The sequence below is a fragment of the Phaethon aethereus genome, assembly GCF_964289735.1.
Source record: "Phaethon aethereus genome assembly, chromosome: 1".
Lineage (NCBI taxonomy): Eukaryota > Metazoa > Chordata > Aves > Phaethontiformes > Phaethontidae > Phaethon > Phaethon aethereus.
The window spans coordinates 163,161,858-163,175,552 of NC_138575.1; the positions used below are offsets into that span (position 1 = coordinate 163,161,858).

Here is a 13,695-nt window from a genome sequence, read left to right on the forward strand (position 1 = left end):
GTATGAATGTTTGCCTTGTTTTTTATTTTGTTTTACTTCTAATTTGTTTATTAGCTCCATTCCATTGAATCTACTATGTATGTATGCCATTCCCACAGCTATTTAAGAGTTAATCTCACAAAATTCTTTAAGTATGTTAATATTTGATGTATTATTAATGATATTTAAGAATAACTTTTGACCCTGAAGTTACCTGTAATTTACACATTTGGGGTAGGGTAAACTACTGCATATATAATAAAAAATAGATTACATTGACTAGGGTAGTATTTGAAGCTCTAAAACCACAAATTGTTTATAAATATTAAATTGTTCTATAGTCTTAATTCTTAGTGTTCAAATAAAAGTATAGTACTTGCTTGTTTCCATTTCTTGTATGTATATTCTGAAACCAATAGCTTTAATTACAGTGTGGCTACAGATGAACTGTGATTAAAAAATATAATATTGGGTTCAATATATATTACTTCTTAATGACAGTCAATACCTTATATTTCAAATACAGTTTATACAAACTACTCTTTGAATTAACACTTTTCTATTTATTGCTCCACCATTAGAAAGAGAGATATTATATTGGCATCTCATTAGTGGAAACTCTCTTTAAATTGTGTTCTTAGTTACTCTTGTGCATCCTAAATGGATTCTGAGATACAACTGAAATACCACTAACAAACCCACAGAAAGTGTTTTTGTTGATGAAGCACAAAAGAATTGTGTTGGCTTTTTTGTGTCAACCCCCCGCCCTCCGTATCTAAATATTCAGTGTTATTTTATAAATGGTTATTACTGTTTTCCATGCCTAAAAAAACTCAAATAGTGTCATATTTTAAGTTTTGAGGAAATAAGTTTCTTAAAATACTTGGATAAATTTGATCATTTATATTCATCTATCTGAAAATGTCTTTTGAATTTAAAAGATTACTTTTAAAAAAGACATGGGATATCCTTGATTTTTATCCTTGCTATTTCAGCACTGAAGTGTTGTTTTTATTACCAAATGATTTTTTTTCTATTTATGACTTCTACAAAAGTAGCATGGTATTTCATAATCACACTATGTTTTTCTTCATCTCATGCATCATTAATATTAATAAAAATTCAGAAGTGGAATTTTGTTAGATAACCTAGGAAGCAGTTGAATTTTGGGAGAGAGGCATTCAGCACCAAGCTTACATCATGACATTCTGCATCCTGGGAGCCCTGTAGGCTCTTGAAGTTCACTCGGGTCAGGTTAGCCTGGTAGACTATGAGTAAGAAAAGCCATACAATATCCTCAAAGCTACTTTGTGGGACTTCAAGGCACCTTCTTTTCCTTCAGATACCAAAAAAACATAGTAGTTCTGTTTCTTGTCTCTGGATATTCTGTGATTTCTTATCTTTTGCTCTTTTCTTCCTTTCTATCCATTCTGCTTCATCTGAGAAGCCTTGAGAAGTTTAAAATTGTGTTCACAGAATTAAGCAACTAAAGAGTGCAGTAGGCAGATAGTAATTTGAATTTCAGTTTAAAATAATGTACCTAACAGAGTTTTTTCTTAAACTTAGATATTTCCATTGCAGCTGTTCTTTGTGATTTATAGTTAACTGTAGTTACATAACTGTAAAAACCTAATCCTGTGTACTTACTATGCAGTTTAGCACTACACAGTTAACAATATTGATGTATATAGGGCTGGGGGTTGTATATTGAATATTGTACATTAATTTAAAATATTAGAATATTTTTGCTTTTAGAAGAAACATTATTGGGACATTCTATGCTTAGTAACATTTTTTCTCTAAGGTACTGGGTCCTTTAGATGAAAATGAATTCTATGCAGATGACTTTAATTTGTTGGAAAAAATAACATACAGTACCTCAGCGGAGAAGATTAAAGCTATTGTTAAAGAGATGGGAAACAGTAGTAAAAGGTAAAATTCTTTTGCATTTTGAGGCTTTATGATATACTGCCTTGTTTATTGCCCATGACAAATTAATAATCCTTTTACATGGCAAATATGAACAAAAGTTTGAATATATAGTCAACTATGACTATAGTTTCATACTCTTCATGCTCATATATATAAACTCTACATGGACTTGAAGTGTTTGCTTTTTGCATGCTATATGTTTGCTATCCTTTTACTTAGCATCTGAGTACTTCTGCATAGACAGGTTTAACTGTCCCTCATTTCCTTTTTAGCATTTCCCTGACAGAGTTAGTATACTTACCTACTCAAACCCTTGCCCTATTTTCTAGAAGAAATGGCACATCTGCTAACTTTTGTATCACCTTTATGCTTGGCTAGTTATGCTATCTAACATAGTTTTCCACTGTATATATAAACTGTATATGCTGGGTTTCAACTGCATGTGTCATTTACCCTGCTGTTCCCAGCCTCTTTGGTACCGCGTTGTTACAGCACAGAGCAGAAAAAAGGCACTCTGTGTTATTCAAGAGACATGCACCCTTTTATCATTGGTCATGTGTGTCATGAGGCTAAGGCATAAGAGATGACTGCGTGTCTATCTCCAACTTGCCTCATAACGTGTGCAGCTCTGCTAAAATACTCCAAATACTTTATCTACTTTCACTGTACTTGCAACCAAGAGGCGAGTACAGCTAACTGTAAACAATTCCTACTAGCTTTTGTTTACTTACGAGTAATTTCAAAGAAGAGTAATAAGCTTGATAACATCCAGTGTATCTTAAAACCACAGTAAAATCCATGTATTGATATTTTGAGTAAGAAGGTACACTGTCTTTGGGAATCATTAGAAAAAAGGAGCCTGTAGAGGTGTGGGCAGATGTGGTGCTCTGACACCCTGCTAGACAACATTCACACATCTGTTAATTGAAGAAGTGTAAAGATGAGTTCTAGCCAGCTTTTAATCTAAGGATACAGTTTGTGTACAAAGAGAGCAAAATTGTATTATTTTTACAATATCTATTGACTTTCTGTGTCTGAGTATTATTTCTGTTACCTGGAAGGACTGGTATAACTGAAAGAATAACTACCAGAAAAACAAAATGAAGAAGAGGTAAACTATCAAGGAGATAAGTAGTGAGAGGCAAAGCATATTTAATCAAATATTAAGGCTTCGTGACACTGAAATAGAACTACGAAGGTTTCTAAGGAAATTCCAGTAAGAAATACCAAAAAAAGTTAAAAGATGTGGCCAAGTAAACTTGAAACTTGTTCATTTATGTCTCTTCCTAGATGTTGTCACAAAGGGAAAAAATTGGGGGGAAAAAAAGGAATAAAGAACTATAAATGTCAGCAGAATGTACTATGTAACCTGTGAGGCTGAATGGTAATTTTGATAATTCTGCATCACTTAAAATTAGAAAGTGTACAGTTCACAAGCTCTAAGGCAGTAGTGGTTCTTGGCCATTGTCATGCTAAAGCTTTTACTCAAAGCTATAAATCTCGAGGTGAGAATTGTTTTAGAGTCCAGGTTTGGGATGTGGGCTTTTTAAAAATCCCTTATGCAGACAGACGCACATCAAAATGTGAATGTTTTACTCCTTTTCTGATGCAAAACAAAATATATGTGCCTTATTTAATATAGTGGCAGTGATTTGATTATGAAAATAGATGCCCTACTGTCGTCTTTGCCTAAAACAGAGATGAGACAAGATGCTGAATTACTCAACAAACAGCACAGGTAAGTTCTGACTGTCATGATAATGCACTTATAATACTTTCATATTAAAATTAGAATGTACTCATGACTACATAAGGTCTTTGGAAACTTGAGTAAGCATTCCAGTTTTAAAAGAAGTTGTTGATTCTATAGTTGTATGAACAACCTGTTCATTTACCCTAGTGTAATGCATCTTTACCTCTTTCTTAATAAATTTATTAGTGATACCTAATGATTTTCCAGCCTTATTCTTTGCTGAAAAAAGAGTGATTACAGTTGGTGTGAATAGAAGTGCTGATCTGGAGTTAGAAAACTTGGTGGCTAAAACCTTTTCCAAAGTTATACTAATAACAATACTATGCTACTACCATATAGGAGAGTTCACTAACGGTTCTCACAGTTGTAGGTATATGTTTTGTGGAAAACAAATTCAGATAGTCTGAATAGTTGTGTATTTACAGCACATGATTTTTTTTTTTTTTTAAGTGAGGTTTACTAATATTTCCTTCCTCTAGATCCAGACTATTATAACTAAGGTCTCCTTGACTTAGTCTAATCAAATTTATCAAACTAAATTATTTTCTGGAATTCATAAAGCCAATCCATCCTATCAAGTTTCACACTTCTCATTTGCCATTTTTTCCCACTGTTATTTTTTTAAAGTTGTGTCACTGCTGGCAGTTGTCAAATCTGATGATTCTAGATACCAGTGAAGGAAACTAGAACAGTGACAAAAAGGCCATTTTAAAAATTTTGCTGTGTGTTTTCCTTTTATTTTATTAATTTTGTTATGGGGCACGTATTTAATTAATAACCAGTATGAAACTGTGTAGATTAATGTGAAATTTTTAGTTGCTGTTCATGTTTACCTTTCCTAGTAACGTCACAGGGAGCAATAATGATTGCTTCTTGAAATGAGGGAAGTGTCTTCACAAGCAATAAAATCTAAAGTGCCTCTAATATTACAAATTTGTGCCTAAAAATGTTTGTTATTTCCACAAATTCACTTTAGAGTCTTCATGTCATTTATTTATTAAATTTTTTTAAACAGTGTAGTAAAAGTCGATCCCCAACAGAATGAACCATTCTATGATGTTATTGCTATTGTGGATCCATTGACAAGAGAAGCACAGAAGATGGCTCACTTATTGATTGTAAGATGGTGGTAATTTTTTTAAATTCACATATTTGTAGTTTAATTCATACTAAACTTTTTCTAATTTGACGTACAGAGTAGTAAAGGGGTAAACAAAAATCTAAGTATTTTTAAAATATATATTTGTTATTTAAATTCATATTAAAAAGTTGGGGATTATCTAATTTATCATTGTAAGTACCTTATTTGCAATTAAAATTCAGATGCCTCATGAACCAGTCCTCTTAAAATTGAGTCAATAAGTGTTCTTTATACTCTATAGAAGGAAAGGAGGAGATTGTCTGCGTAATATAGAGAGAAAGGATCTCCTATCTCAAAATCTTAAGAGGCATATGCGTCTTTCCATTAAACCAAATCACCTTAGTTTTCCAAGGTACCTAAATGAGGTGGTCTAAATCTGACCCGTAATATCATCGTAAGAAGATTGGACTATAAACCTTTCAACTCTTGAAAGGGTATTTCTCAGTTGATTAATGCTACCAAGTACATCTAGAAATCTTCCATTGTGTGTAGCTATTGATCATCTAAAGAGAAACTGTCCTAAAAACATGGCTTCTAAAATGGTTTTCTTTTTTCACTAGCTGCAGAATATCACTCTACCTCAGGTTCCTTTATAGTTTCCCATAAAAATGTAAATTTTGTCTTTTCTTTACGGTCTGTTACAATTCTGAAGCCTGTAACTTGATTTTTGCTGCATCCTGTTTTATCTTTATCTCAGCAGTAATTATGAAAGTTTCATAATTTCTTACATTGCTTTTTCCTCTCCCATTTTCATGTCCTTTTATACCTTTTGTATCAAATGTTGAAGCATTCGCTCATTTTTCATACATAATAGTGAAGCAAAGTAAAACATATAAAAAATCCATTACAACTCTGATATTTCAAGATGCTGAAATACTAGCTTTTCTCTAGAACCAGATCCTTCATTTTACCGTTCTCAGTTAAAATGAAAGCTTGATATTCCCCAATGAAAATAATTTCATTCTGGAATTGACTGGAAACTCGCTCCATTCAGCCAGAAGTTCATATTATGGTAAATTGCATCAAGGACCTTGTAGCTCAGATCAGAAGCCTCCATTCCTCCTAGCGCAACAGGCTCCCTAATGAGCAATATCTTCCCTAATGCATGCCTAGGCAAATGACTCCCATGGTGTACCAAGCTGTTCAGCCATCAACAGATCCTAGGAGTGATTCATAGGAGCTATAGTCTTATTCAAGATGCTAACCCTTAGGAGAGAATAGTGAAATGCTGTTGAAACTAAACAAATAGGAAATATTTTAATGTAGATGAAACTTTTTTAATTATTATTTTTTAAAATTAAAAATAAATTAATCAGAAAACTTAAAAAAGGTACATATAATTATCTGGAAAGACATCACCTCCTGGTGTAGAGAGAAAACATGCATACACATATAGCAAGCCCCAAACTCAAATTTCCTAAATAGATGCCTTTCTGATTATCTTGCTATATATAGTGACTTAAATACTGTAAACTTCAAGCACTAGGATATACTTATACTTAAAGGATCTTTTTTTGAATAACATAATTGGATTAGTGCCCAGTATGTTGGGATGGTAGCTATGCATGGTGCAAACTTTGTGTAGTAACTACCACAGCAAAGCACATGATTCTTGCCCCAGTCCATGTTGAATATATCCACATTATGATTTATTTTTTTTACCCTGGTGAAAGCATGGTATTATATTACTTCGTGTCACTTAATAGTTACTTCAAAGAAATCTTTTGGTAGGGGTTTTTTTTTATATATAAACAAAAAGCTACTCATATTAAATGGAATTGAAATTGAGAAGGTGTAAACAGCTATAGTTAAACTGTAATCTAAACTTTACTGCTTAGTCTGAGAAAGTGATAATTTAAGGACAGAGGCAAGGTATGTATTAGAGCATGAATGAGAGCAGAGACAAGGCTTTTATCTGCTTTTAAGATATATACTGGATTGTATCATAAGAACTGCTCTATATCCTCTCCAGAGGGAGGCAGGTAGAACTTTCCATATAACCCATGTTTTCCCTTTTTCAGAAAGTTTTGTCATAGACTTCAACATTAAATATTTCTAGACAAGGCTGTAGACTTGTGACTGTCTACAGTAGATCTTTAAATACTAGCCATAACTTGACCAGGGTTGGACCACATCAGTTCTCAGCAGAATACATAGAACAACTAACTAGTTCTGAAGTTATGAATGTGGTCTCTAAGGTGATGTGAAAAAAGTAGAAATTCCTTCTTCTAAAAATTAAGACAAAATTGAAGAGTTAGGGGTTTTTTTTCCTCATGGTTCACCAAAACCAGCTGAAAAAATACTATACATGATGCCACTGAATAAACTACATGTCCTCTAGCCTAACTGCTTTACTCCAGCAGTATGTAACTCTTAGGATCATCTACTTTTTTTTCTTGTTCAAGTAATTGTCAAAGGACTCAAAAATGTGGAGAGAAAAATCAAACCTTTTCTTTTTTCCTGTCAATTATCTTTTGCCTTTTTTCTACATCCATTCTGTCTTCAGGGAGAAACTCTTATTCCACCCTAAAGTGGTAGGAATCTCTGAAGGAGTCCCTTTTGATAATCTAGTCTGATTTCCTATATAACTCAGGTCATAGGACGTCTTTTTATCAATTAGCATTTGAAGTAGAAATCTTATTTTTTTAAAATCTAATCCTAACTTAAATATTATCAAGCTGTTGAGTACAGATCGCAGCTCCTACTGAGCTTTTCCAGTGGCTAATTAACCTGACTGTTAAACTCAGACTTGGAATTGGAGATTTTTATTTAGCTTCATGTTGTAAGCATTCATCTTCTCATCATTTTGCAAGTTCTGTTGAAGATTCTATTATAAGAGTTTCAGTATAGATTCTTTGTGTTATGGTGATATTCACAAACAATTACAAGTGATTGGTTGAATAATCGTGGTTTGGTAAGTTAATGCTTTTCAGATGAGTTGTAGTAACTTACAGTAAGCGTTTTGCAAAGTACATGCGCAAAACAAAACTTGCTCTTAAATAATTTTCAAGCCCAGTAAACTGAAATAATTCAGCCATTTTTTTACAGTGTGAAATATTCCCTGAATTAAATTTCTGTGCTCTTCTTTGGATTTTCTGATTTAAAGTAAACATATTGAACTCTTCAAATACCCTGCTATAAACGAGGCTTTCCAATCTTGTAATCATTTTCATGTATTGACTTGAATGACCTGGATTTTGGTGTTTAAATTCCTTTGGAATGTTATTTAAGAATGGCATTATTCTTTTGGCTATGATACTATACTGAATCTCATGGTCAGCTGATGAATTGGGATGATACCTCAGTCCTTTTCAAGATCATTTCATTCCACATACAACCATCTGTCAATGCAGATTGCTGAAGTATCATTCTTACTAATGGGATGAGGTTTTTGTCTTGTTTGAAGATAAGGTCCAATACAGGTTTACATCATTTTGGATGCAGGATCTTTATTTGAGAAATTCTTTTCTTTAATATTGAAAATTCTAGGTATATTTTAGTAGAAGAGACTAGCTATCACTGGTTATAAATGCTTTTTCTTCTGCATGATTGATTGATAGGTAGGTAGGTAGATACTTGAGTCACTTGGACCTCTTGATTTTGGTGGTCTTTAGCCTATGTCATATACTACTTTTCCTTCTTATGCTTCCAGTGCTGTTGGGTTCTCGTTTCCAGCTTCTTTGCTTATTCTTACCCTTATGCAATTCCCTAGTCTTTATTTTTTGCTCAGTAGTTTTTCAGTGGTGGTCTTCAGGTGACACAAAGGATGTGAATGAGAAACTAGGAGCAGAACAGGTCCCTAGGACTATGTAAAGTTGTAGCACTATAGTAAAGAATATATGTAGCCAAGGGCTGAACTGAGGAAAGAGAAAAATGGTTATAATAAAAGAGAGATTTAAGGATGACCATTGTCTTGCTTTGTTCCCAATTTACTTGCTGTTATAGTAATTTTAGAGTTTAGCCTTAGTGGTATCAATATTTTAACTTAGCCTTAATATCTTATTTGCTTTTCTAATATCTACCCCTTTTCCATAAGGGTAGACACAGCTGCTTTATGCTTTCAAATAAGCACTTTGGATCAGAAACCACAAAAATGAAGATAACTTGGTTAAAGTTTTTAAGAGTGTTTTAAAGAAATTAATAACTTTGTTAACTGAACAAAACAGATTGCTCACAAAAATAAGAAAAAATACTGTCCTAATATTAAAACTGTTAGAAAGGCTTGGCAAAGTCCATGTACAGTGCAACTGGTGGGCAAATTAGGGTTAATGAGGCTTGGATCCGTCAAAATTTCAAACGTTGCCAAAAAGATTTCTCCAGCTGGATTCTGCTCTCATGTAGTATTGTTTCTCAAGAACTGACTCTTTCCTGTGACCCCCTAAAAAGCCTCTCTCTGCCTCACACTTGAGCTCTTGATTTTTCTCCTAGGTTAAATAGCTCGGTTTAATTTCACAGAATCACAGAATGGTTGGAGTTGGAAGGGACCTCTGAAGATCATCTGGTCAAACCCCCCTGCCAAGGCAGGATCACCTAGGGCAGGCTGCACAGGAACGCATCCAGTCGGGTTTTGAAGGTCTCCAGAGAAGGAGACTCCACAACCTCTCTAGGTTCCATCCAGTGCTCCATAATCCTCACAGTAAAGAAGTTTTTCCTCATGTCGAGGTGGAACTTCCTGTGCTGCAGTTTGTGCCCATTGCCCCTGGTCGTATGACTGGGTGCTACTGAAAGGAGACTGGCTCCATCCTCCTGACAGCCACTCGTCAGATATTTATAGACATTGATAAGGTCCCCTCTCAGCCTTCTCTTCTCCAGACTAAACAGCCCCAGGTCCCTCAGCCTTTCCTCCCACGAGAGATGTTCCAGTCCCTTAACCATCCTCGTAGCCCTCCGCTGGACTCTCTCCAAAAGTTCCCTGTCTCTCTTGAACTGGGGAGCCCAGAACTGGACACAATACTCCAGATGAGGCCTCACCAGTGCAGAGTAGAGGGGGAGGAACTTATGGAATTATGGTTACTATATAACAGCATCCAGAAAATTAGTATTTTAGAAATGAACAGATGAAGAAACCGAGGAAGAAGTAGAAATATTTTTAACTTACTGGGATGTTTTGAAGTTGATTTAATAATTTAACACATCATTAATCTATTGCTGACATTTAAAATTATTAAGTAATTAAGTAGTAAAATAATTCTCTGAGCTTTATTCAGCAGTTTACTGTATGTAACTGTTTTAATGAGTGAAAGTCATTGTTTTAAGATTGGATACTGAATAAAAGGCATGTGTTGTACTTACAGACTTTCAAGTGCTTTAAAATATTCTAGAAATCACAACATAAGAAAAGTGATAATATAATTTACTCAAGCATTGGTAAATGGGAATAGCTGCTCTTTAAAAAACTGCATCACTAGGGGAAACCGTTAACATATTGACTATCAAGAATATCATGTGCTAAATCATGCGGTTTTAGAAAAGGTCAAATCTTTATTTGGAATATCTGACAACATCCCTTAATATACAGATATATTTAGAACTGTAAAATGTTTGAGATTTCTACTGAAGCTTGAGAAATGACAGGATGTCGCAAGGGTAGCTTTGGCTTATTTTCAAAGTTTGGTGATTACCAAGCGCCATTTTTTACAGAGTTGTATTGGTTTTTTTTCCTGTAGGTACTCAAAGACATTATCAATGTGAAACTCAGGTTGTTTTTGAACTGCAGATCTAAGCTGTCAGAAGTGCCACTGAAGAGGTAAGTAGTTTTATAGCTTTTCTTACAAGTATATGATTTCACTCCGTTTGGAAAAACAGCCTTAACAGTGTATATTCCCTTAAAAAAATAAACAGTGGTTTGTGTTTCCAGGTTTTTTTGTTGCATTAGTTATTTTCTTTGAATGGAGATTGAAAGTTACCTAAGCAGTTTGCATTTGTCTAGAAAAAAATTCTAACTCTAAGGTATCAAGCATGGGATCACAGGGAAGTGATCTAGTCTATCAAGCACACCTCTCATAAACAATCCGTAGAGAAATCAGTGGAGAATCTTTCATGCCTGTGAAAACTTGCAGGGGCAGTTTTTCTGCCTAACTTGGTCACTTCTTACAGCCCACTGTCTCTGTAATGAAATTGTCATGGTTTAGCCCCAGCCGGCAACTAAGCACCACGCAGCCGCTTGCTCACTCCCCCTCCCGCAATGGGACGGGGGAGAGAATTGGGAAAAAAACTCGTGGCTTGAGATAAACACGGTTTAATAGGACAGAAAGAGAGAAGGAAACAACAATGATAATACCAACAAAGGAATGTACAAGAACAAGTGATGCCCAATACAGCAATTGCTCACCACCCGGCGATCGACAGCCCGTCCCCGAGCAGCGATTTCCGCCCCCCGGCCAACTCCAGTTTATGTACTGGGCATAACGTCGTATGGTAGGGAATATCCCTTTGGCCAGTCTGGGTCAGCTGTCCCGGCTGTGTCCCCTCTCGCTGGCAGGCCAGCACAAGAAGCTGGACTGTCCTTGACTGCTCAGCAACAACCCAAAACATCAGCACATTATCAACATTTTCTCATCCCAAATCCAAAACACAGTCTCACACTAGCTTCTCTGAAGAAAACCAGCTCTATCCTGGCTGAAACCAGGACAGAAATTTACAGATGAAGTACTCGTAACTTAAAAATTAAATTCATCTGAATAAATGTACAGTTTGCATTTGCGATCTCATTATAATTCATTAAGAATATTATATGCTGAAAGCACCTGCCTTAAATTGAAGTTTCTTTTAACTGTAAAGACCAGGGTTCACTAATTCAGTTATAGGCATTTACACTGCACTGAATTGCCCAGGGAAGATTCCTTTCCGTCTAAGAGAAGTGTTTAGCCACTACCATCCCTTCGGTAGCTATTTTACCTATAATCTTACTACGAGAGAGGCTGGTGGTAGTGCCTGCCCTTTAGCCAGAACTAATCACTTGCCCACAAAACAGAAGTCCTTAATTTCTATTTGGTTTGAGAGAAATTGAACTCACACCTCTTATACTGCAAGAGGGTGTATTAATCGCCAATCTTCTGAGTATCTTGTGTGAACATTGTCATGATCACTTTTAAAGCCAGGCACTTTGCAGGTGGTAGTGGCTGGTTCTTTCCTTGTGTTTGGGAGTGAGAGGAAGAAGTGTTCCGGCATCTGCCCTGCGGCCAGGTTGTATTTTTCTTGCAGCCATATGAAATGCATCCATATACTAGCCCAAATACTTCATGGGAAAATGGTATTCCTCCTGATGGGTACAGACTTTCTTACCTTTTTACTTTTCATAGTAATTAAATGTCCTTTTTTTTTTTCCCATGTGAAGCACTCATTGCTTGCTGCTTTCACTCTCCATCTTCAGTGCTTTTCTTTCTCTGTTCTGATTCTTCTCATTTTGTTGAATATCAGTAGAGGAAGGAAGGAGGACCATCATTATTTTGTTGTTGCAAGGAACTTTTACCTGTGGAATAAATGGGGTAAGAGCTGAAGAGGAATAGAGAGACCCCTCCTTTCCTCTGCTCGCTCTTTGCTGCTGCTAGCGTCAGGAGCTGTTTCCAAAGTCTCTTTTCTTCCACCAGAGATTAGTCCTTCTGCTCAATTTAGTGATCCAGATTCTGAAAATTCAAGGCAGTTCACAGTCAAGATGTTTAGATGCACCTCTTGGGTATCCACCTTCCCAGCTGTTTAGAATGTTAATGGGAACTATGCATTTTCACAGCCAAAAAATTATCAAAAGCAAATAGATCTGTGTTCGTCTACCAGCCCATTTGAAATTGGGCTTGTAGGTATTGTCTTGACAGTATTCCAAAAGAACAGGGAGCTACTGTGCCTCCAAACATCATTAATTTGGTAAACATTCACTTTATTCTAAAGTGTTTTAGAAGAACTTCATGTTTGGAACTTCATGCTTCAGTAAATGTGGGGTTTTTTTGAACACTTCTTTTTCAACAGCTTCTATCGTTTTGTTCTGGAACCAGAATTAACTTACGGGATCAACAAACACCTTCCTTCTGAACCTGTGGCAAAATTCCTAGAAATGCCAGAATCACCCCTTTTGACTCTAAACATGATCACTCCTGAAAGCTGGTTGGTTGAAGCAGTGAACAGTTCCTGTGATCTAGATAACATTCATTTACAGGATGTAAGTAATAGTTTGTAAACATTGTAATACTTGTGTTGGACCTTCTACCTCAAGAGGGAGATGGGAATATTATAAGATTTTTTTTTTGTGTCTGTTTTCCAGAAATATTTTCTGTGGTAACTGATTATTTAGTCAGTATTTTACCATTTCTATTTTCATCATCTTTTTTTCACATTCTCTTTTACTGTAAAAAAAAAAAAAAGCAAGTCTTGAAAGAAAGCAATGAAACAGAAAAAATCAGAATGCAGAGTAAAAGCAATTTATCTGCTATATTAATCTTTATAATGTTTATAGAAATACTATTTTTTAAGATAAAAATAAAGCAATTAAGGGATTCTGTGTGTTATCTTTCTATTTCTCTTTTATTTTCTTGATATTTTTTGTAGTAATAGGATTAGCCTAGGTAAATCTTCAAATAAACCTTAATATGTGACTGTTTATTAATATTGATTAAAATATATTTGATCCTTTTTTAGTTCACAAGTTTTTGATTATATTTTTAATCCCTCAGCTTCAAAGTCACTAGATTTGTTTCAGTCACTAAGCTTATGCAAAATATTGAGAGTGTTTGATCAACCAAAGCTGTGTATTTGGAAGGTATATTGTGAAAATAAAGGTTGGGGTTTACCTTACCGAAGCTGAGATGCATCATCTTCCTCAACATTCAATGGAGAGAAGGTCGCTCCAGACACGGATTCATCCTTTTTGTCTTGGATACCTATTTTAAAATTGAGTGAA

The 13,695-nt window shown here is 35.1% G+C and overlaps 1 protein-coding gene across 2 annotated transcripts in view; it reads left to right on the plus strand.

The window, feature by feature from the left end:
• The window catches only part of UGGT2 (UDP-glucose glycoprotein glucosyltransferase 2), a 94,409-nt gene that overhangs the window by 56,764 nt on the left and 23,950 nt on the right, over positions 1-13,695 (plus strand). For both annotated transcript variants that reach the window (XM_082001170.1, XM_082001169.1), the window contains exons 23-27: positions 1,784-1,911; positions 3,554-3,649; positions 4,680-4,782; positions 10,472-10,551; positions 12,768-12,957. In XM_082001170.1, the coding sequence (XP_081857296.1) occupies positions 1,784-1,911; positions 3,554-3,649; positions 4,680-4,782; positions 10,472-10,551; positions 12,768-12,957 (597 nt within the window). The remainder of the gene's footprint in view (positions 1-1,783; positions 1,912-3,553; positions 3,650-4,679; positions 4,783-10,471; positions 10,552-12,767; positions 12,958-13,695) is intronic.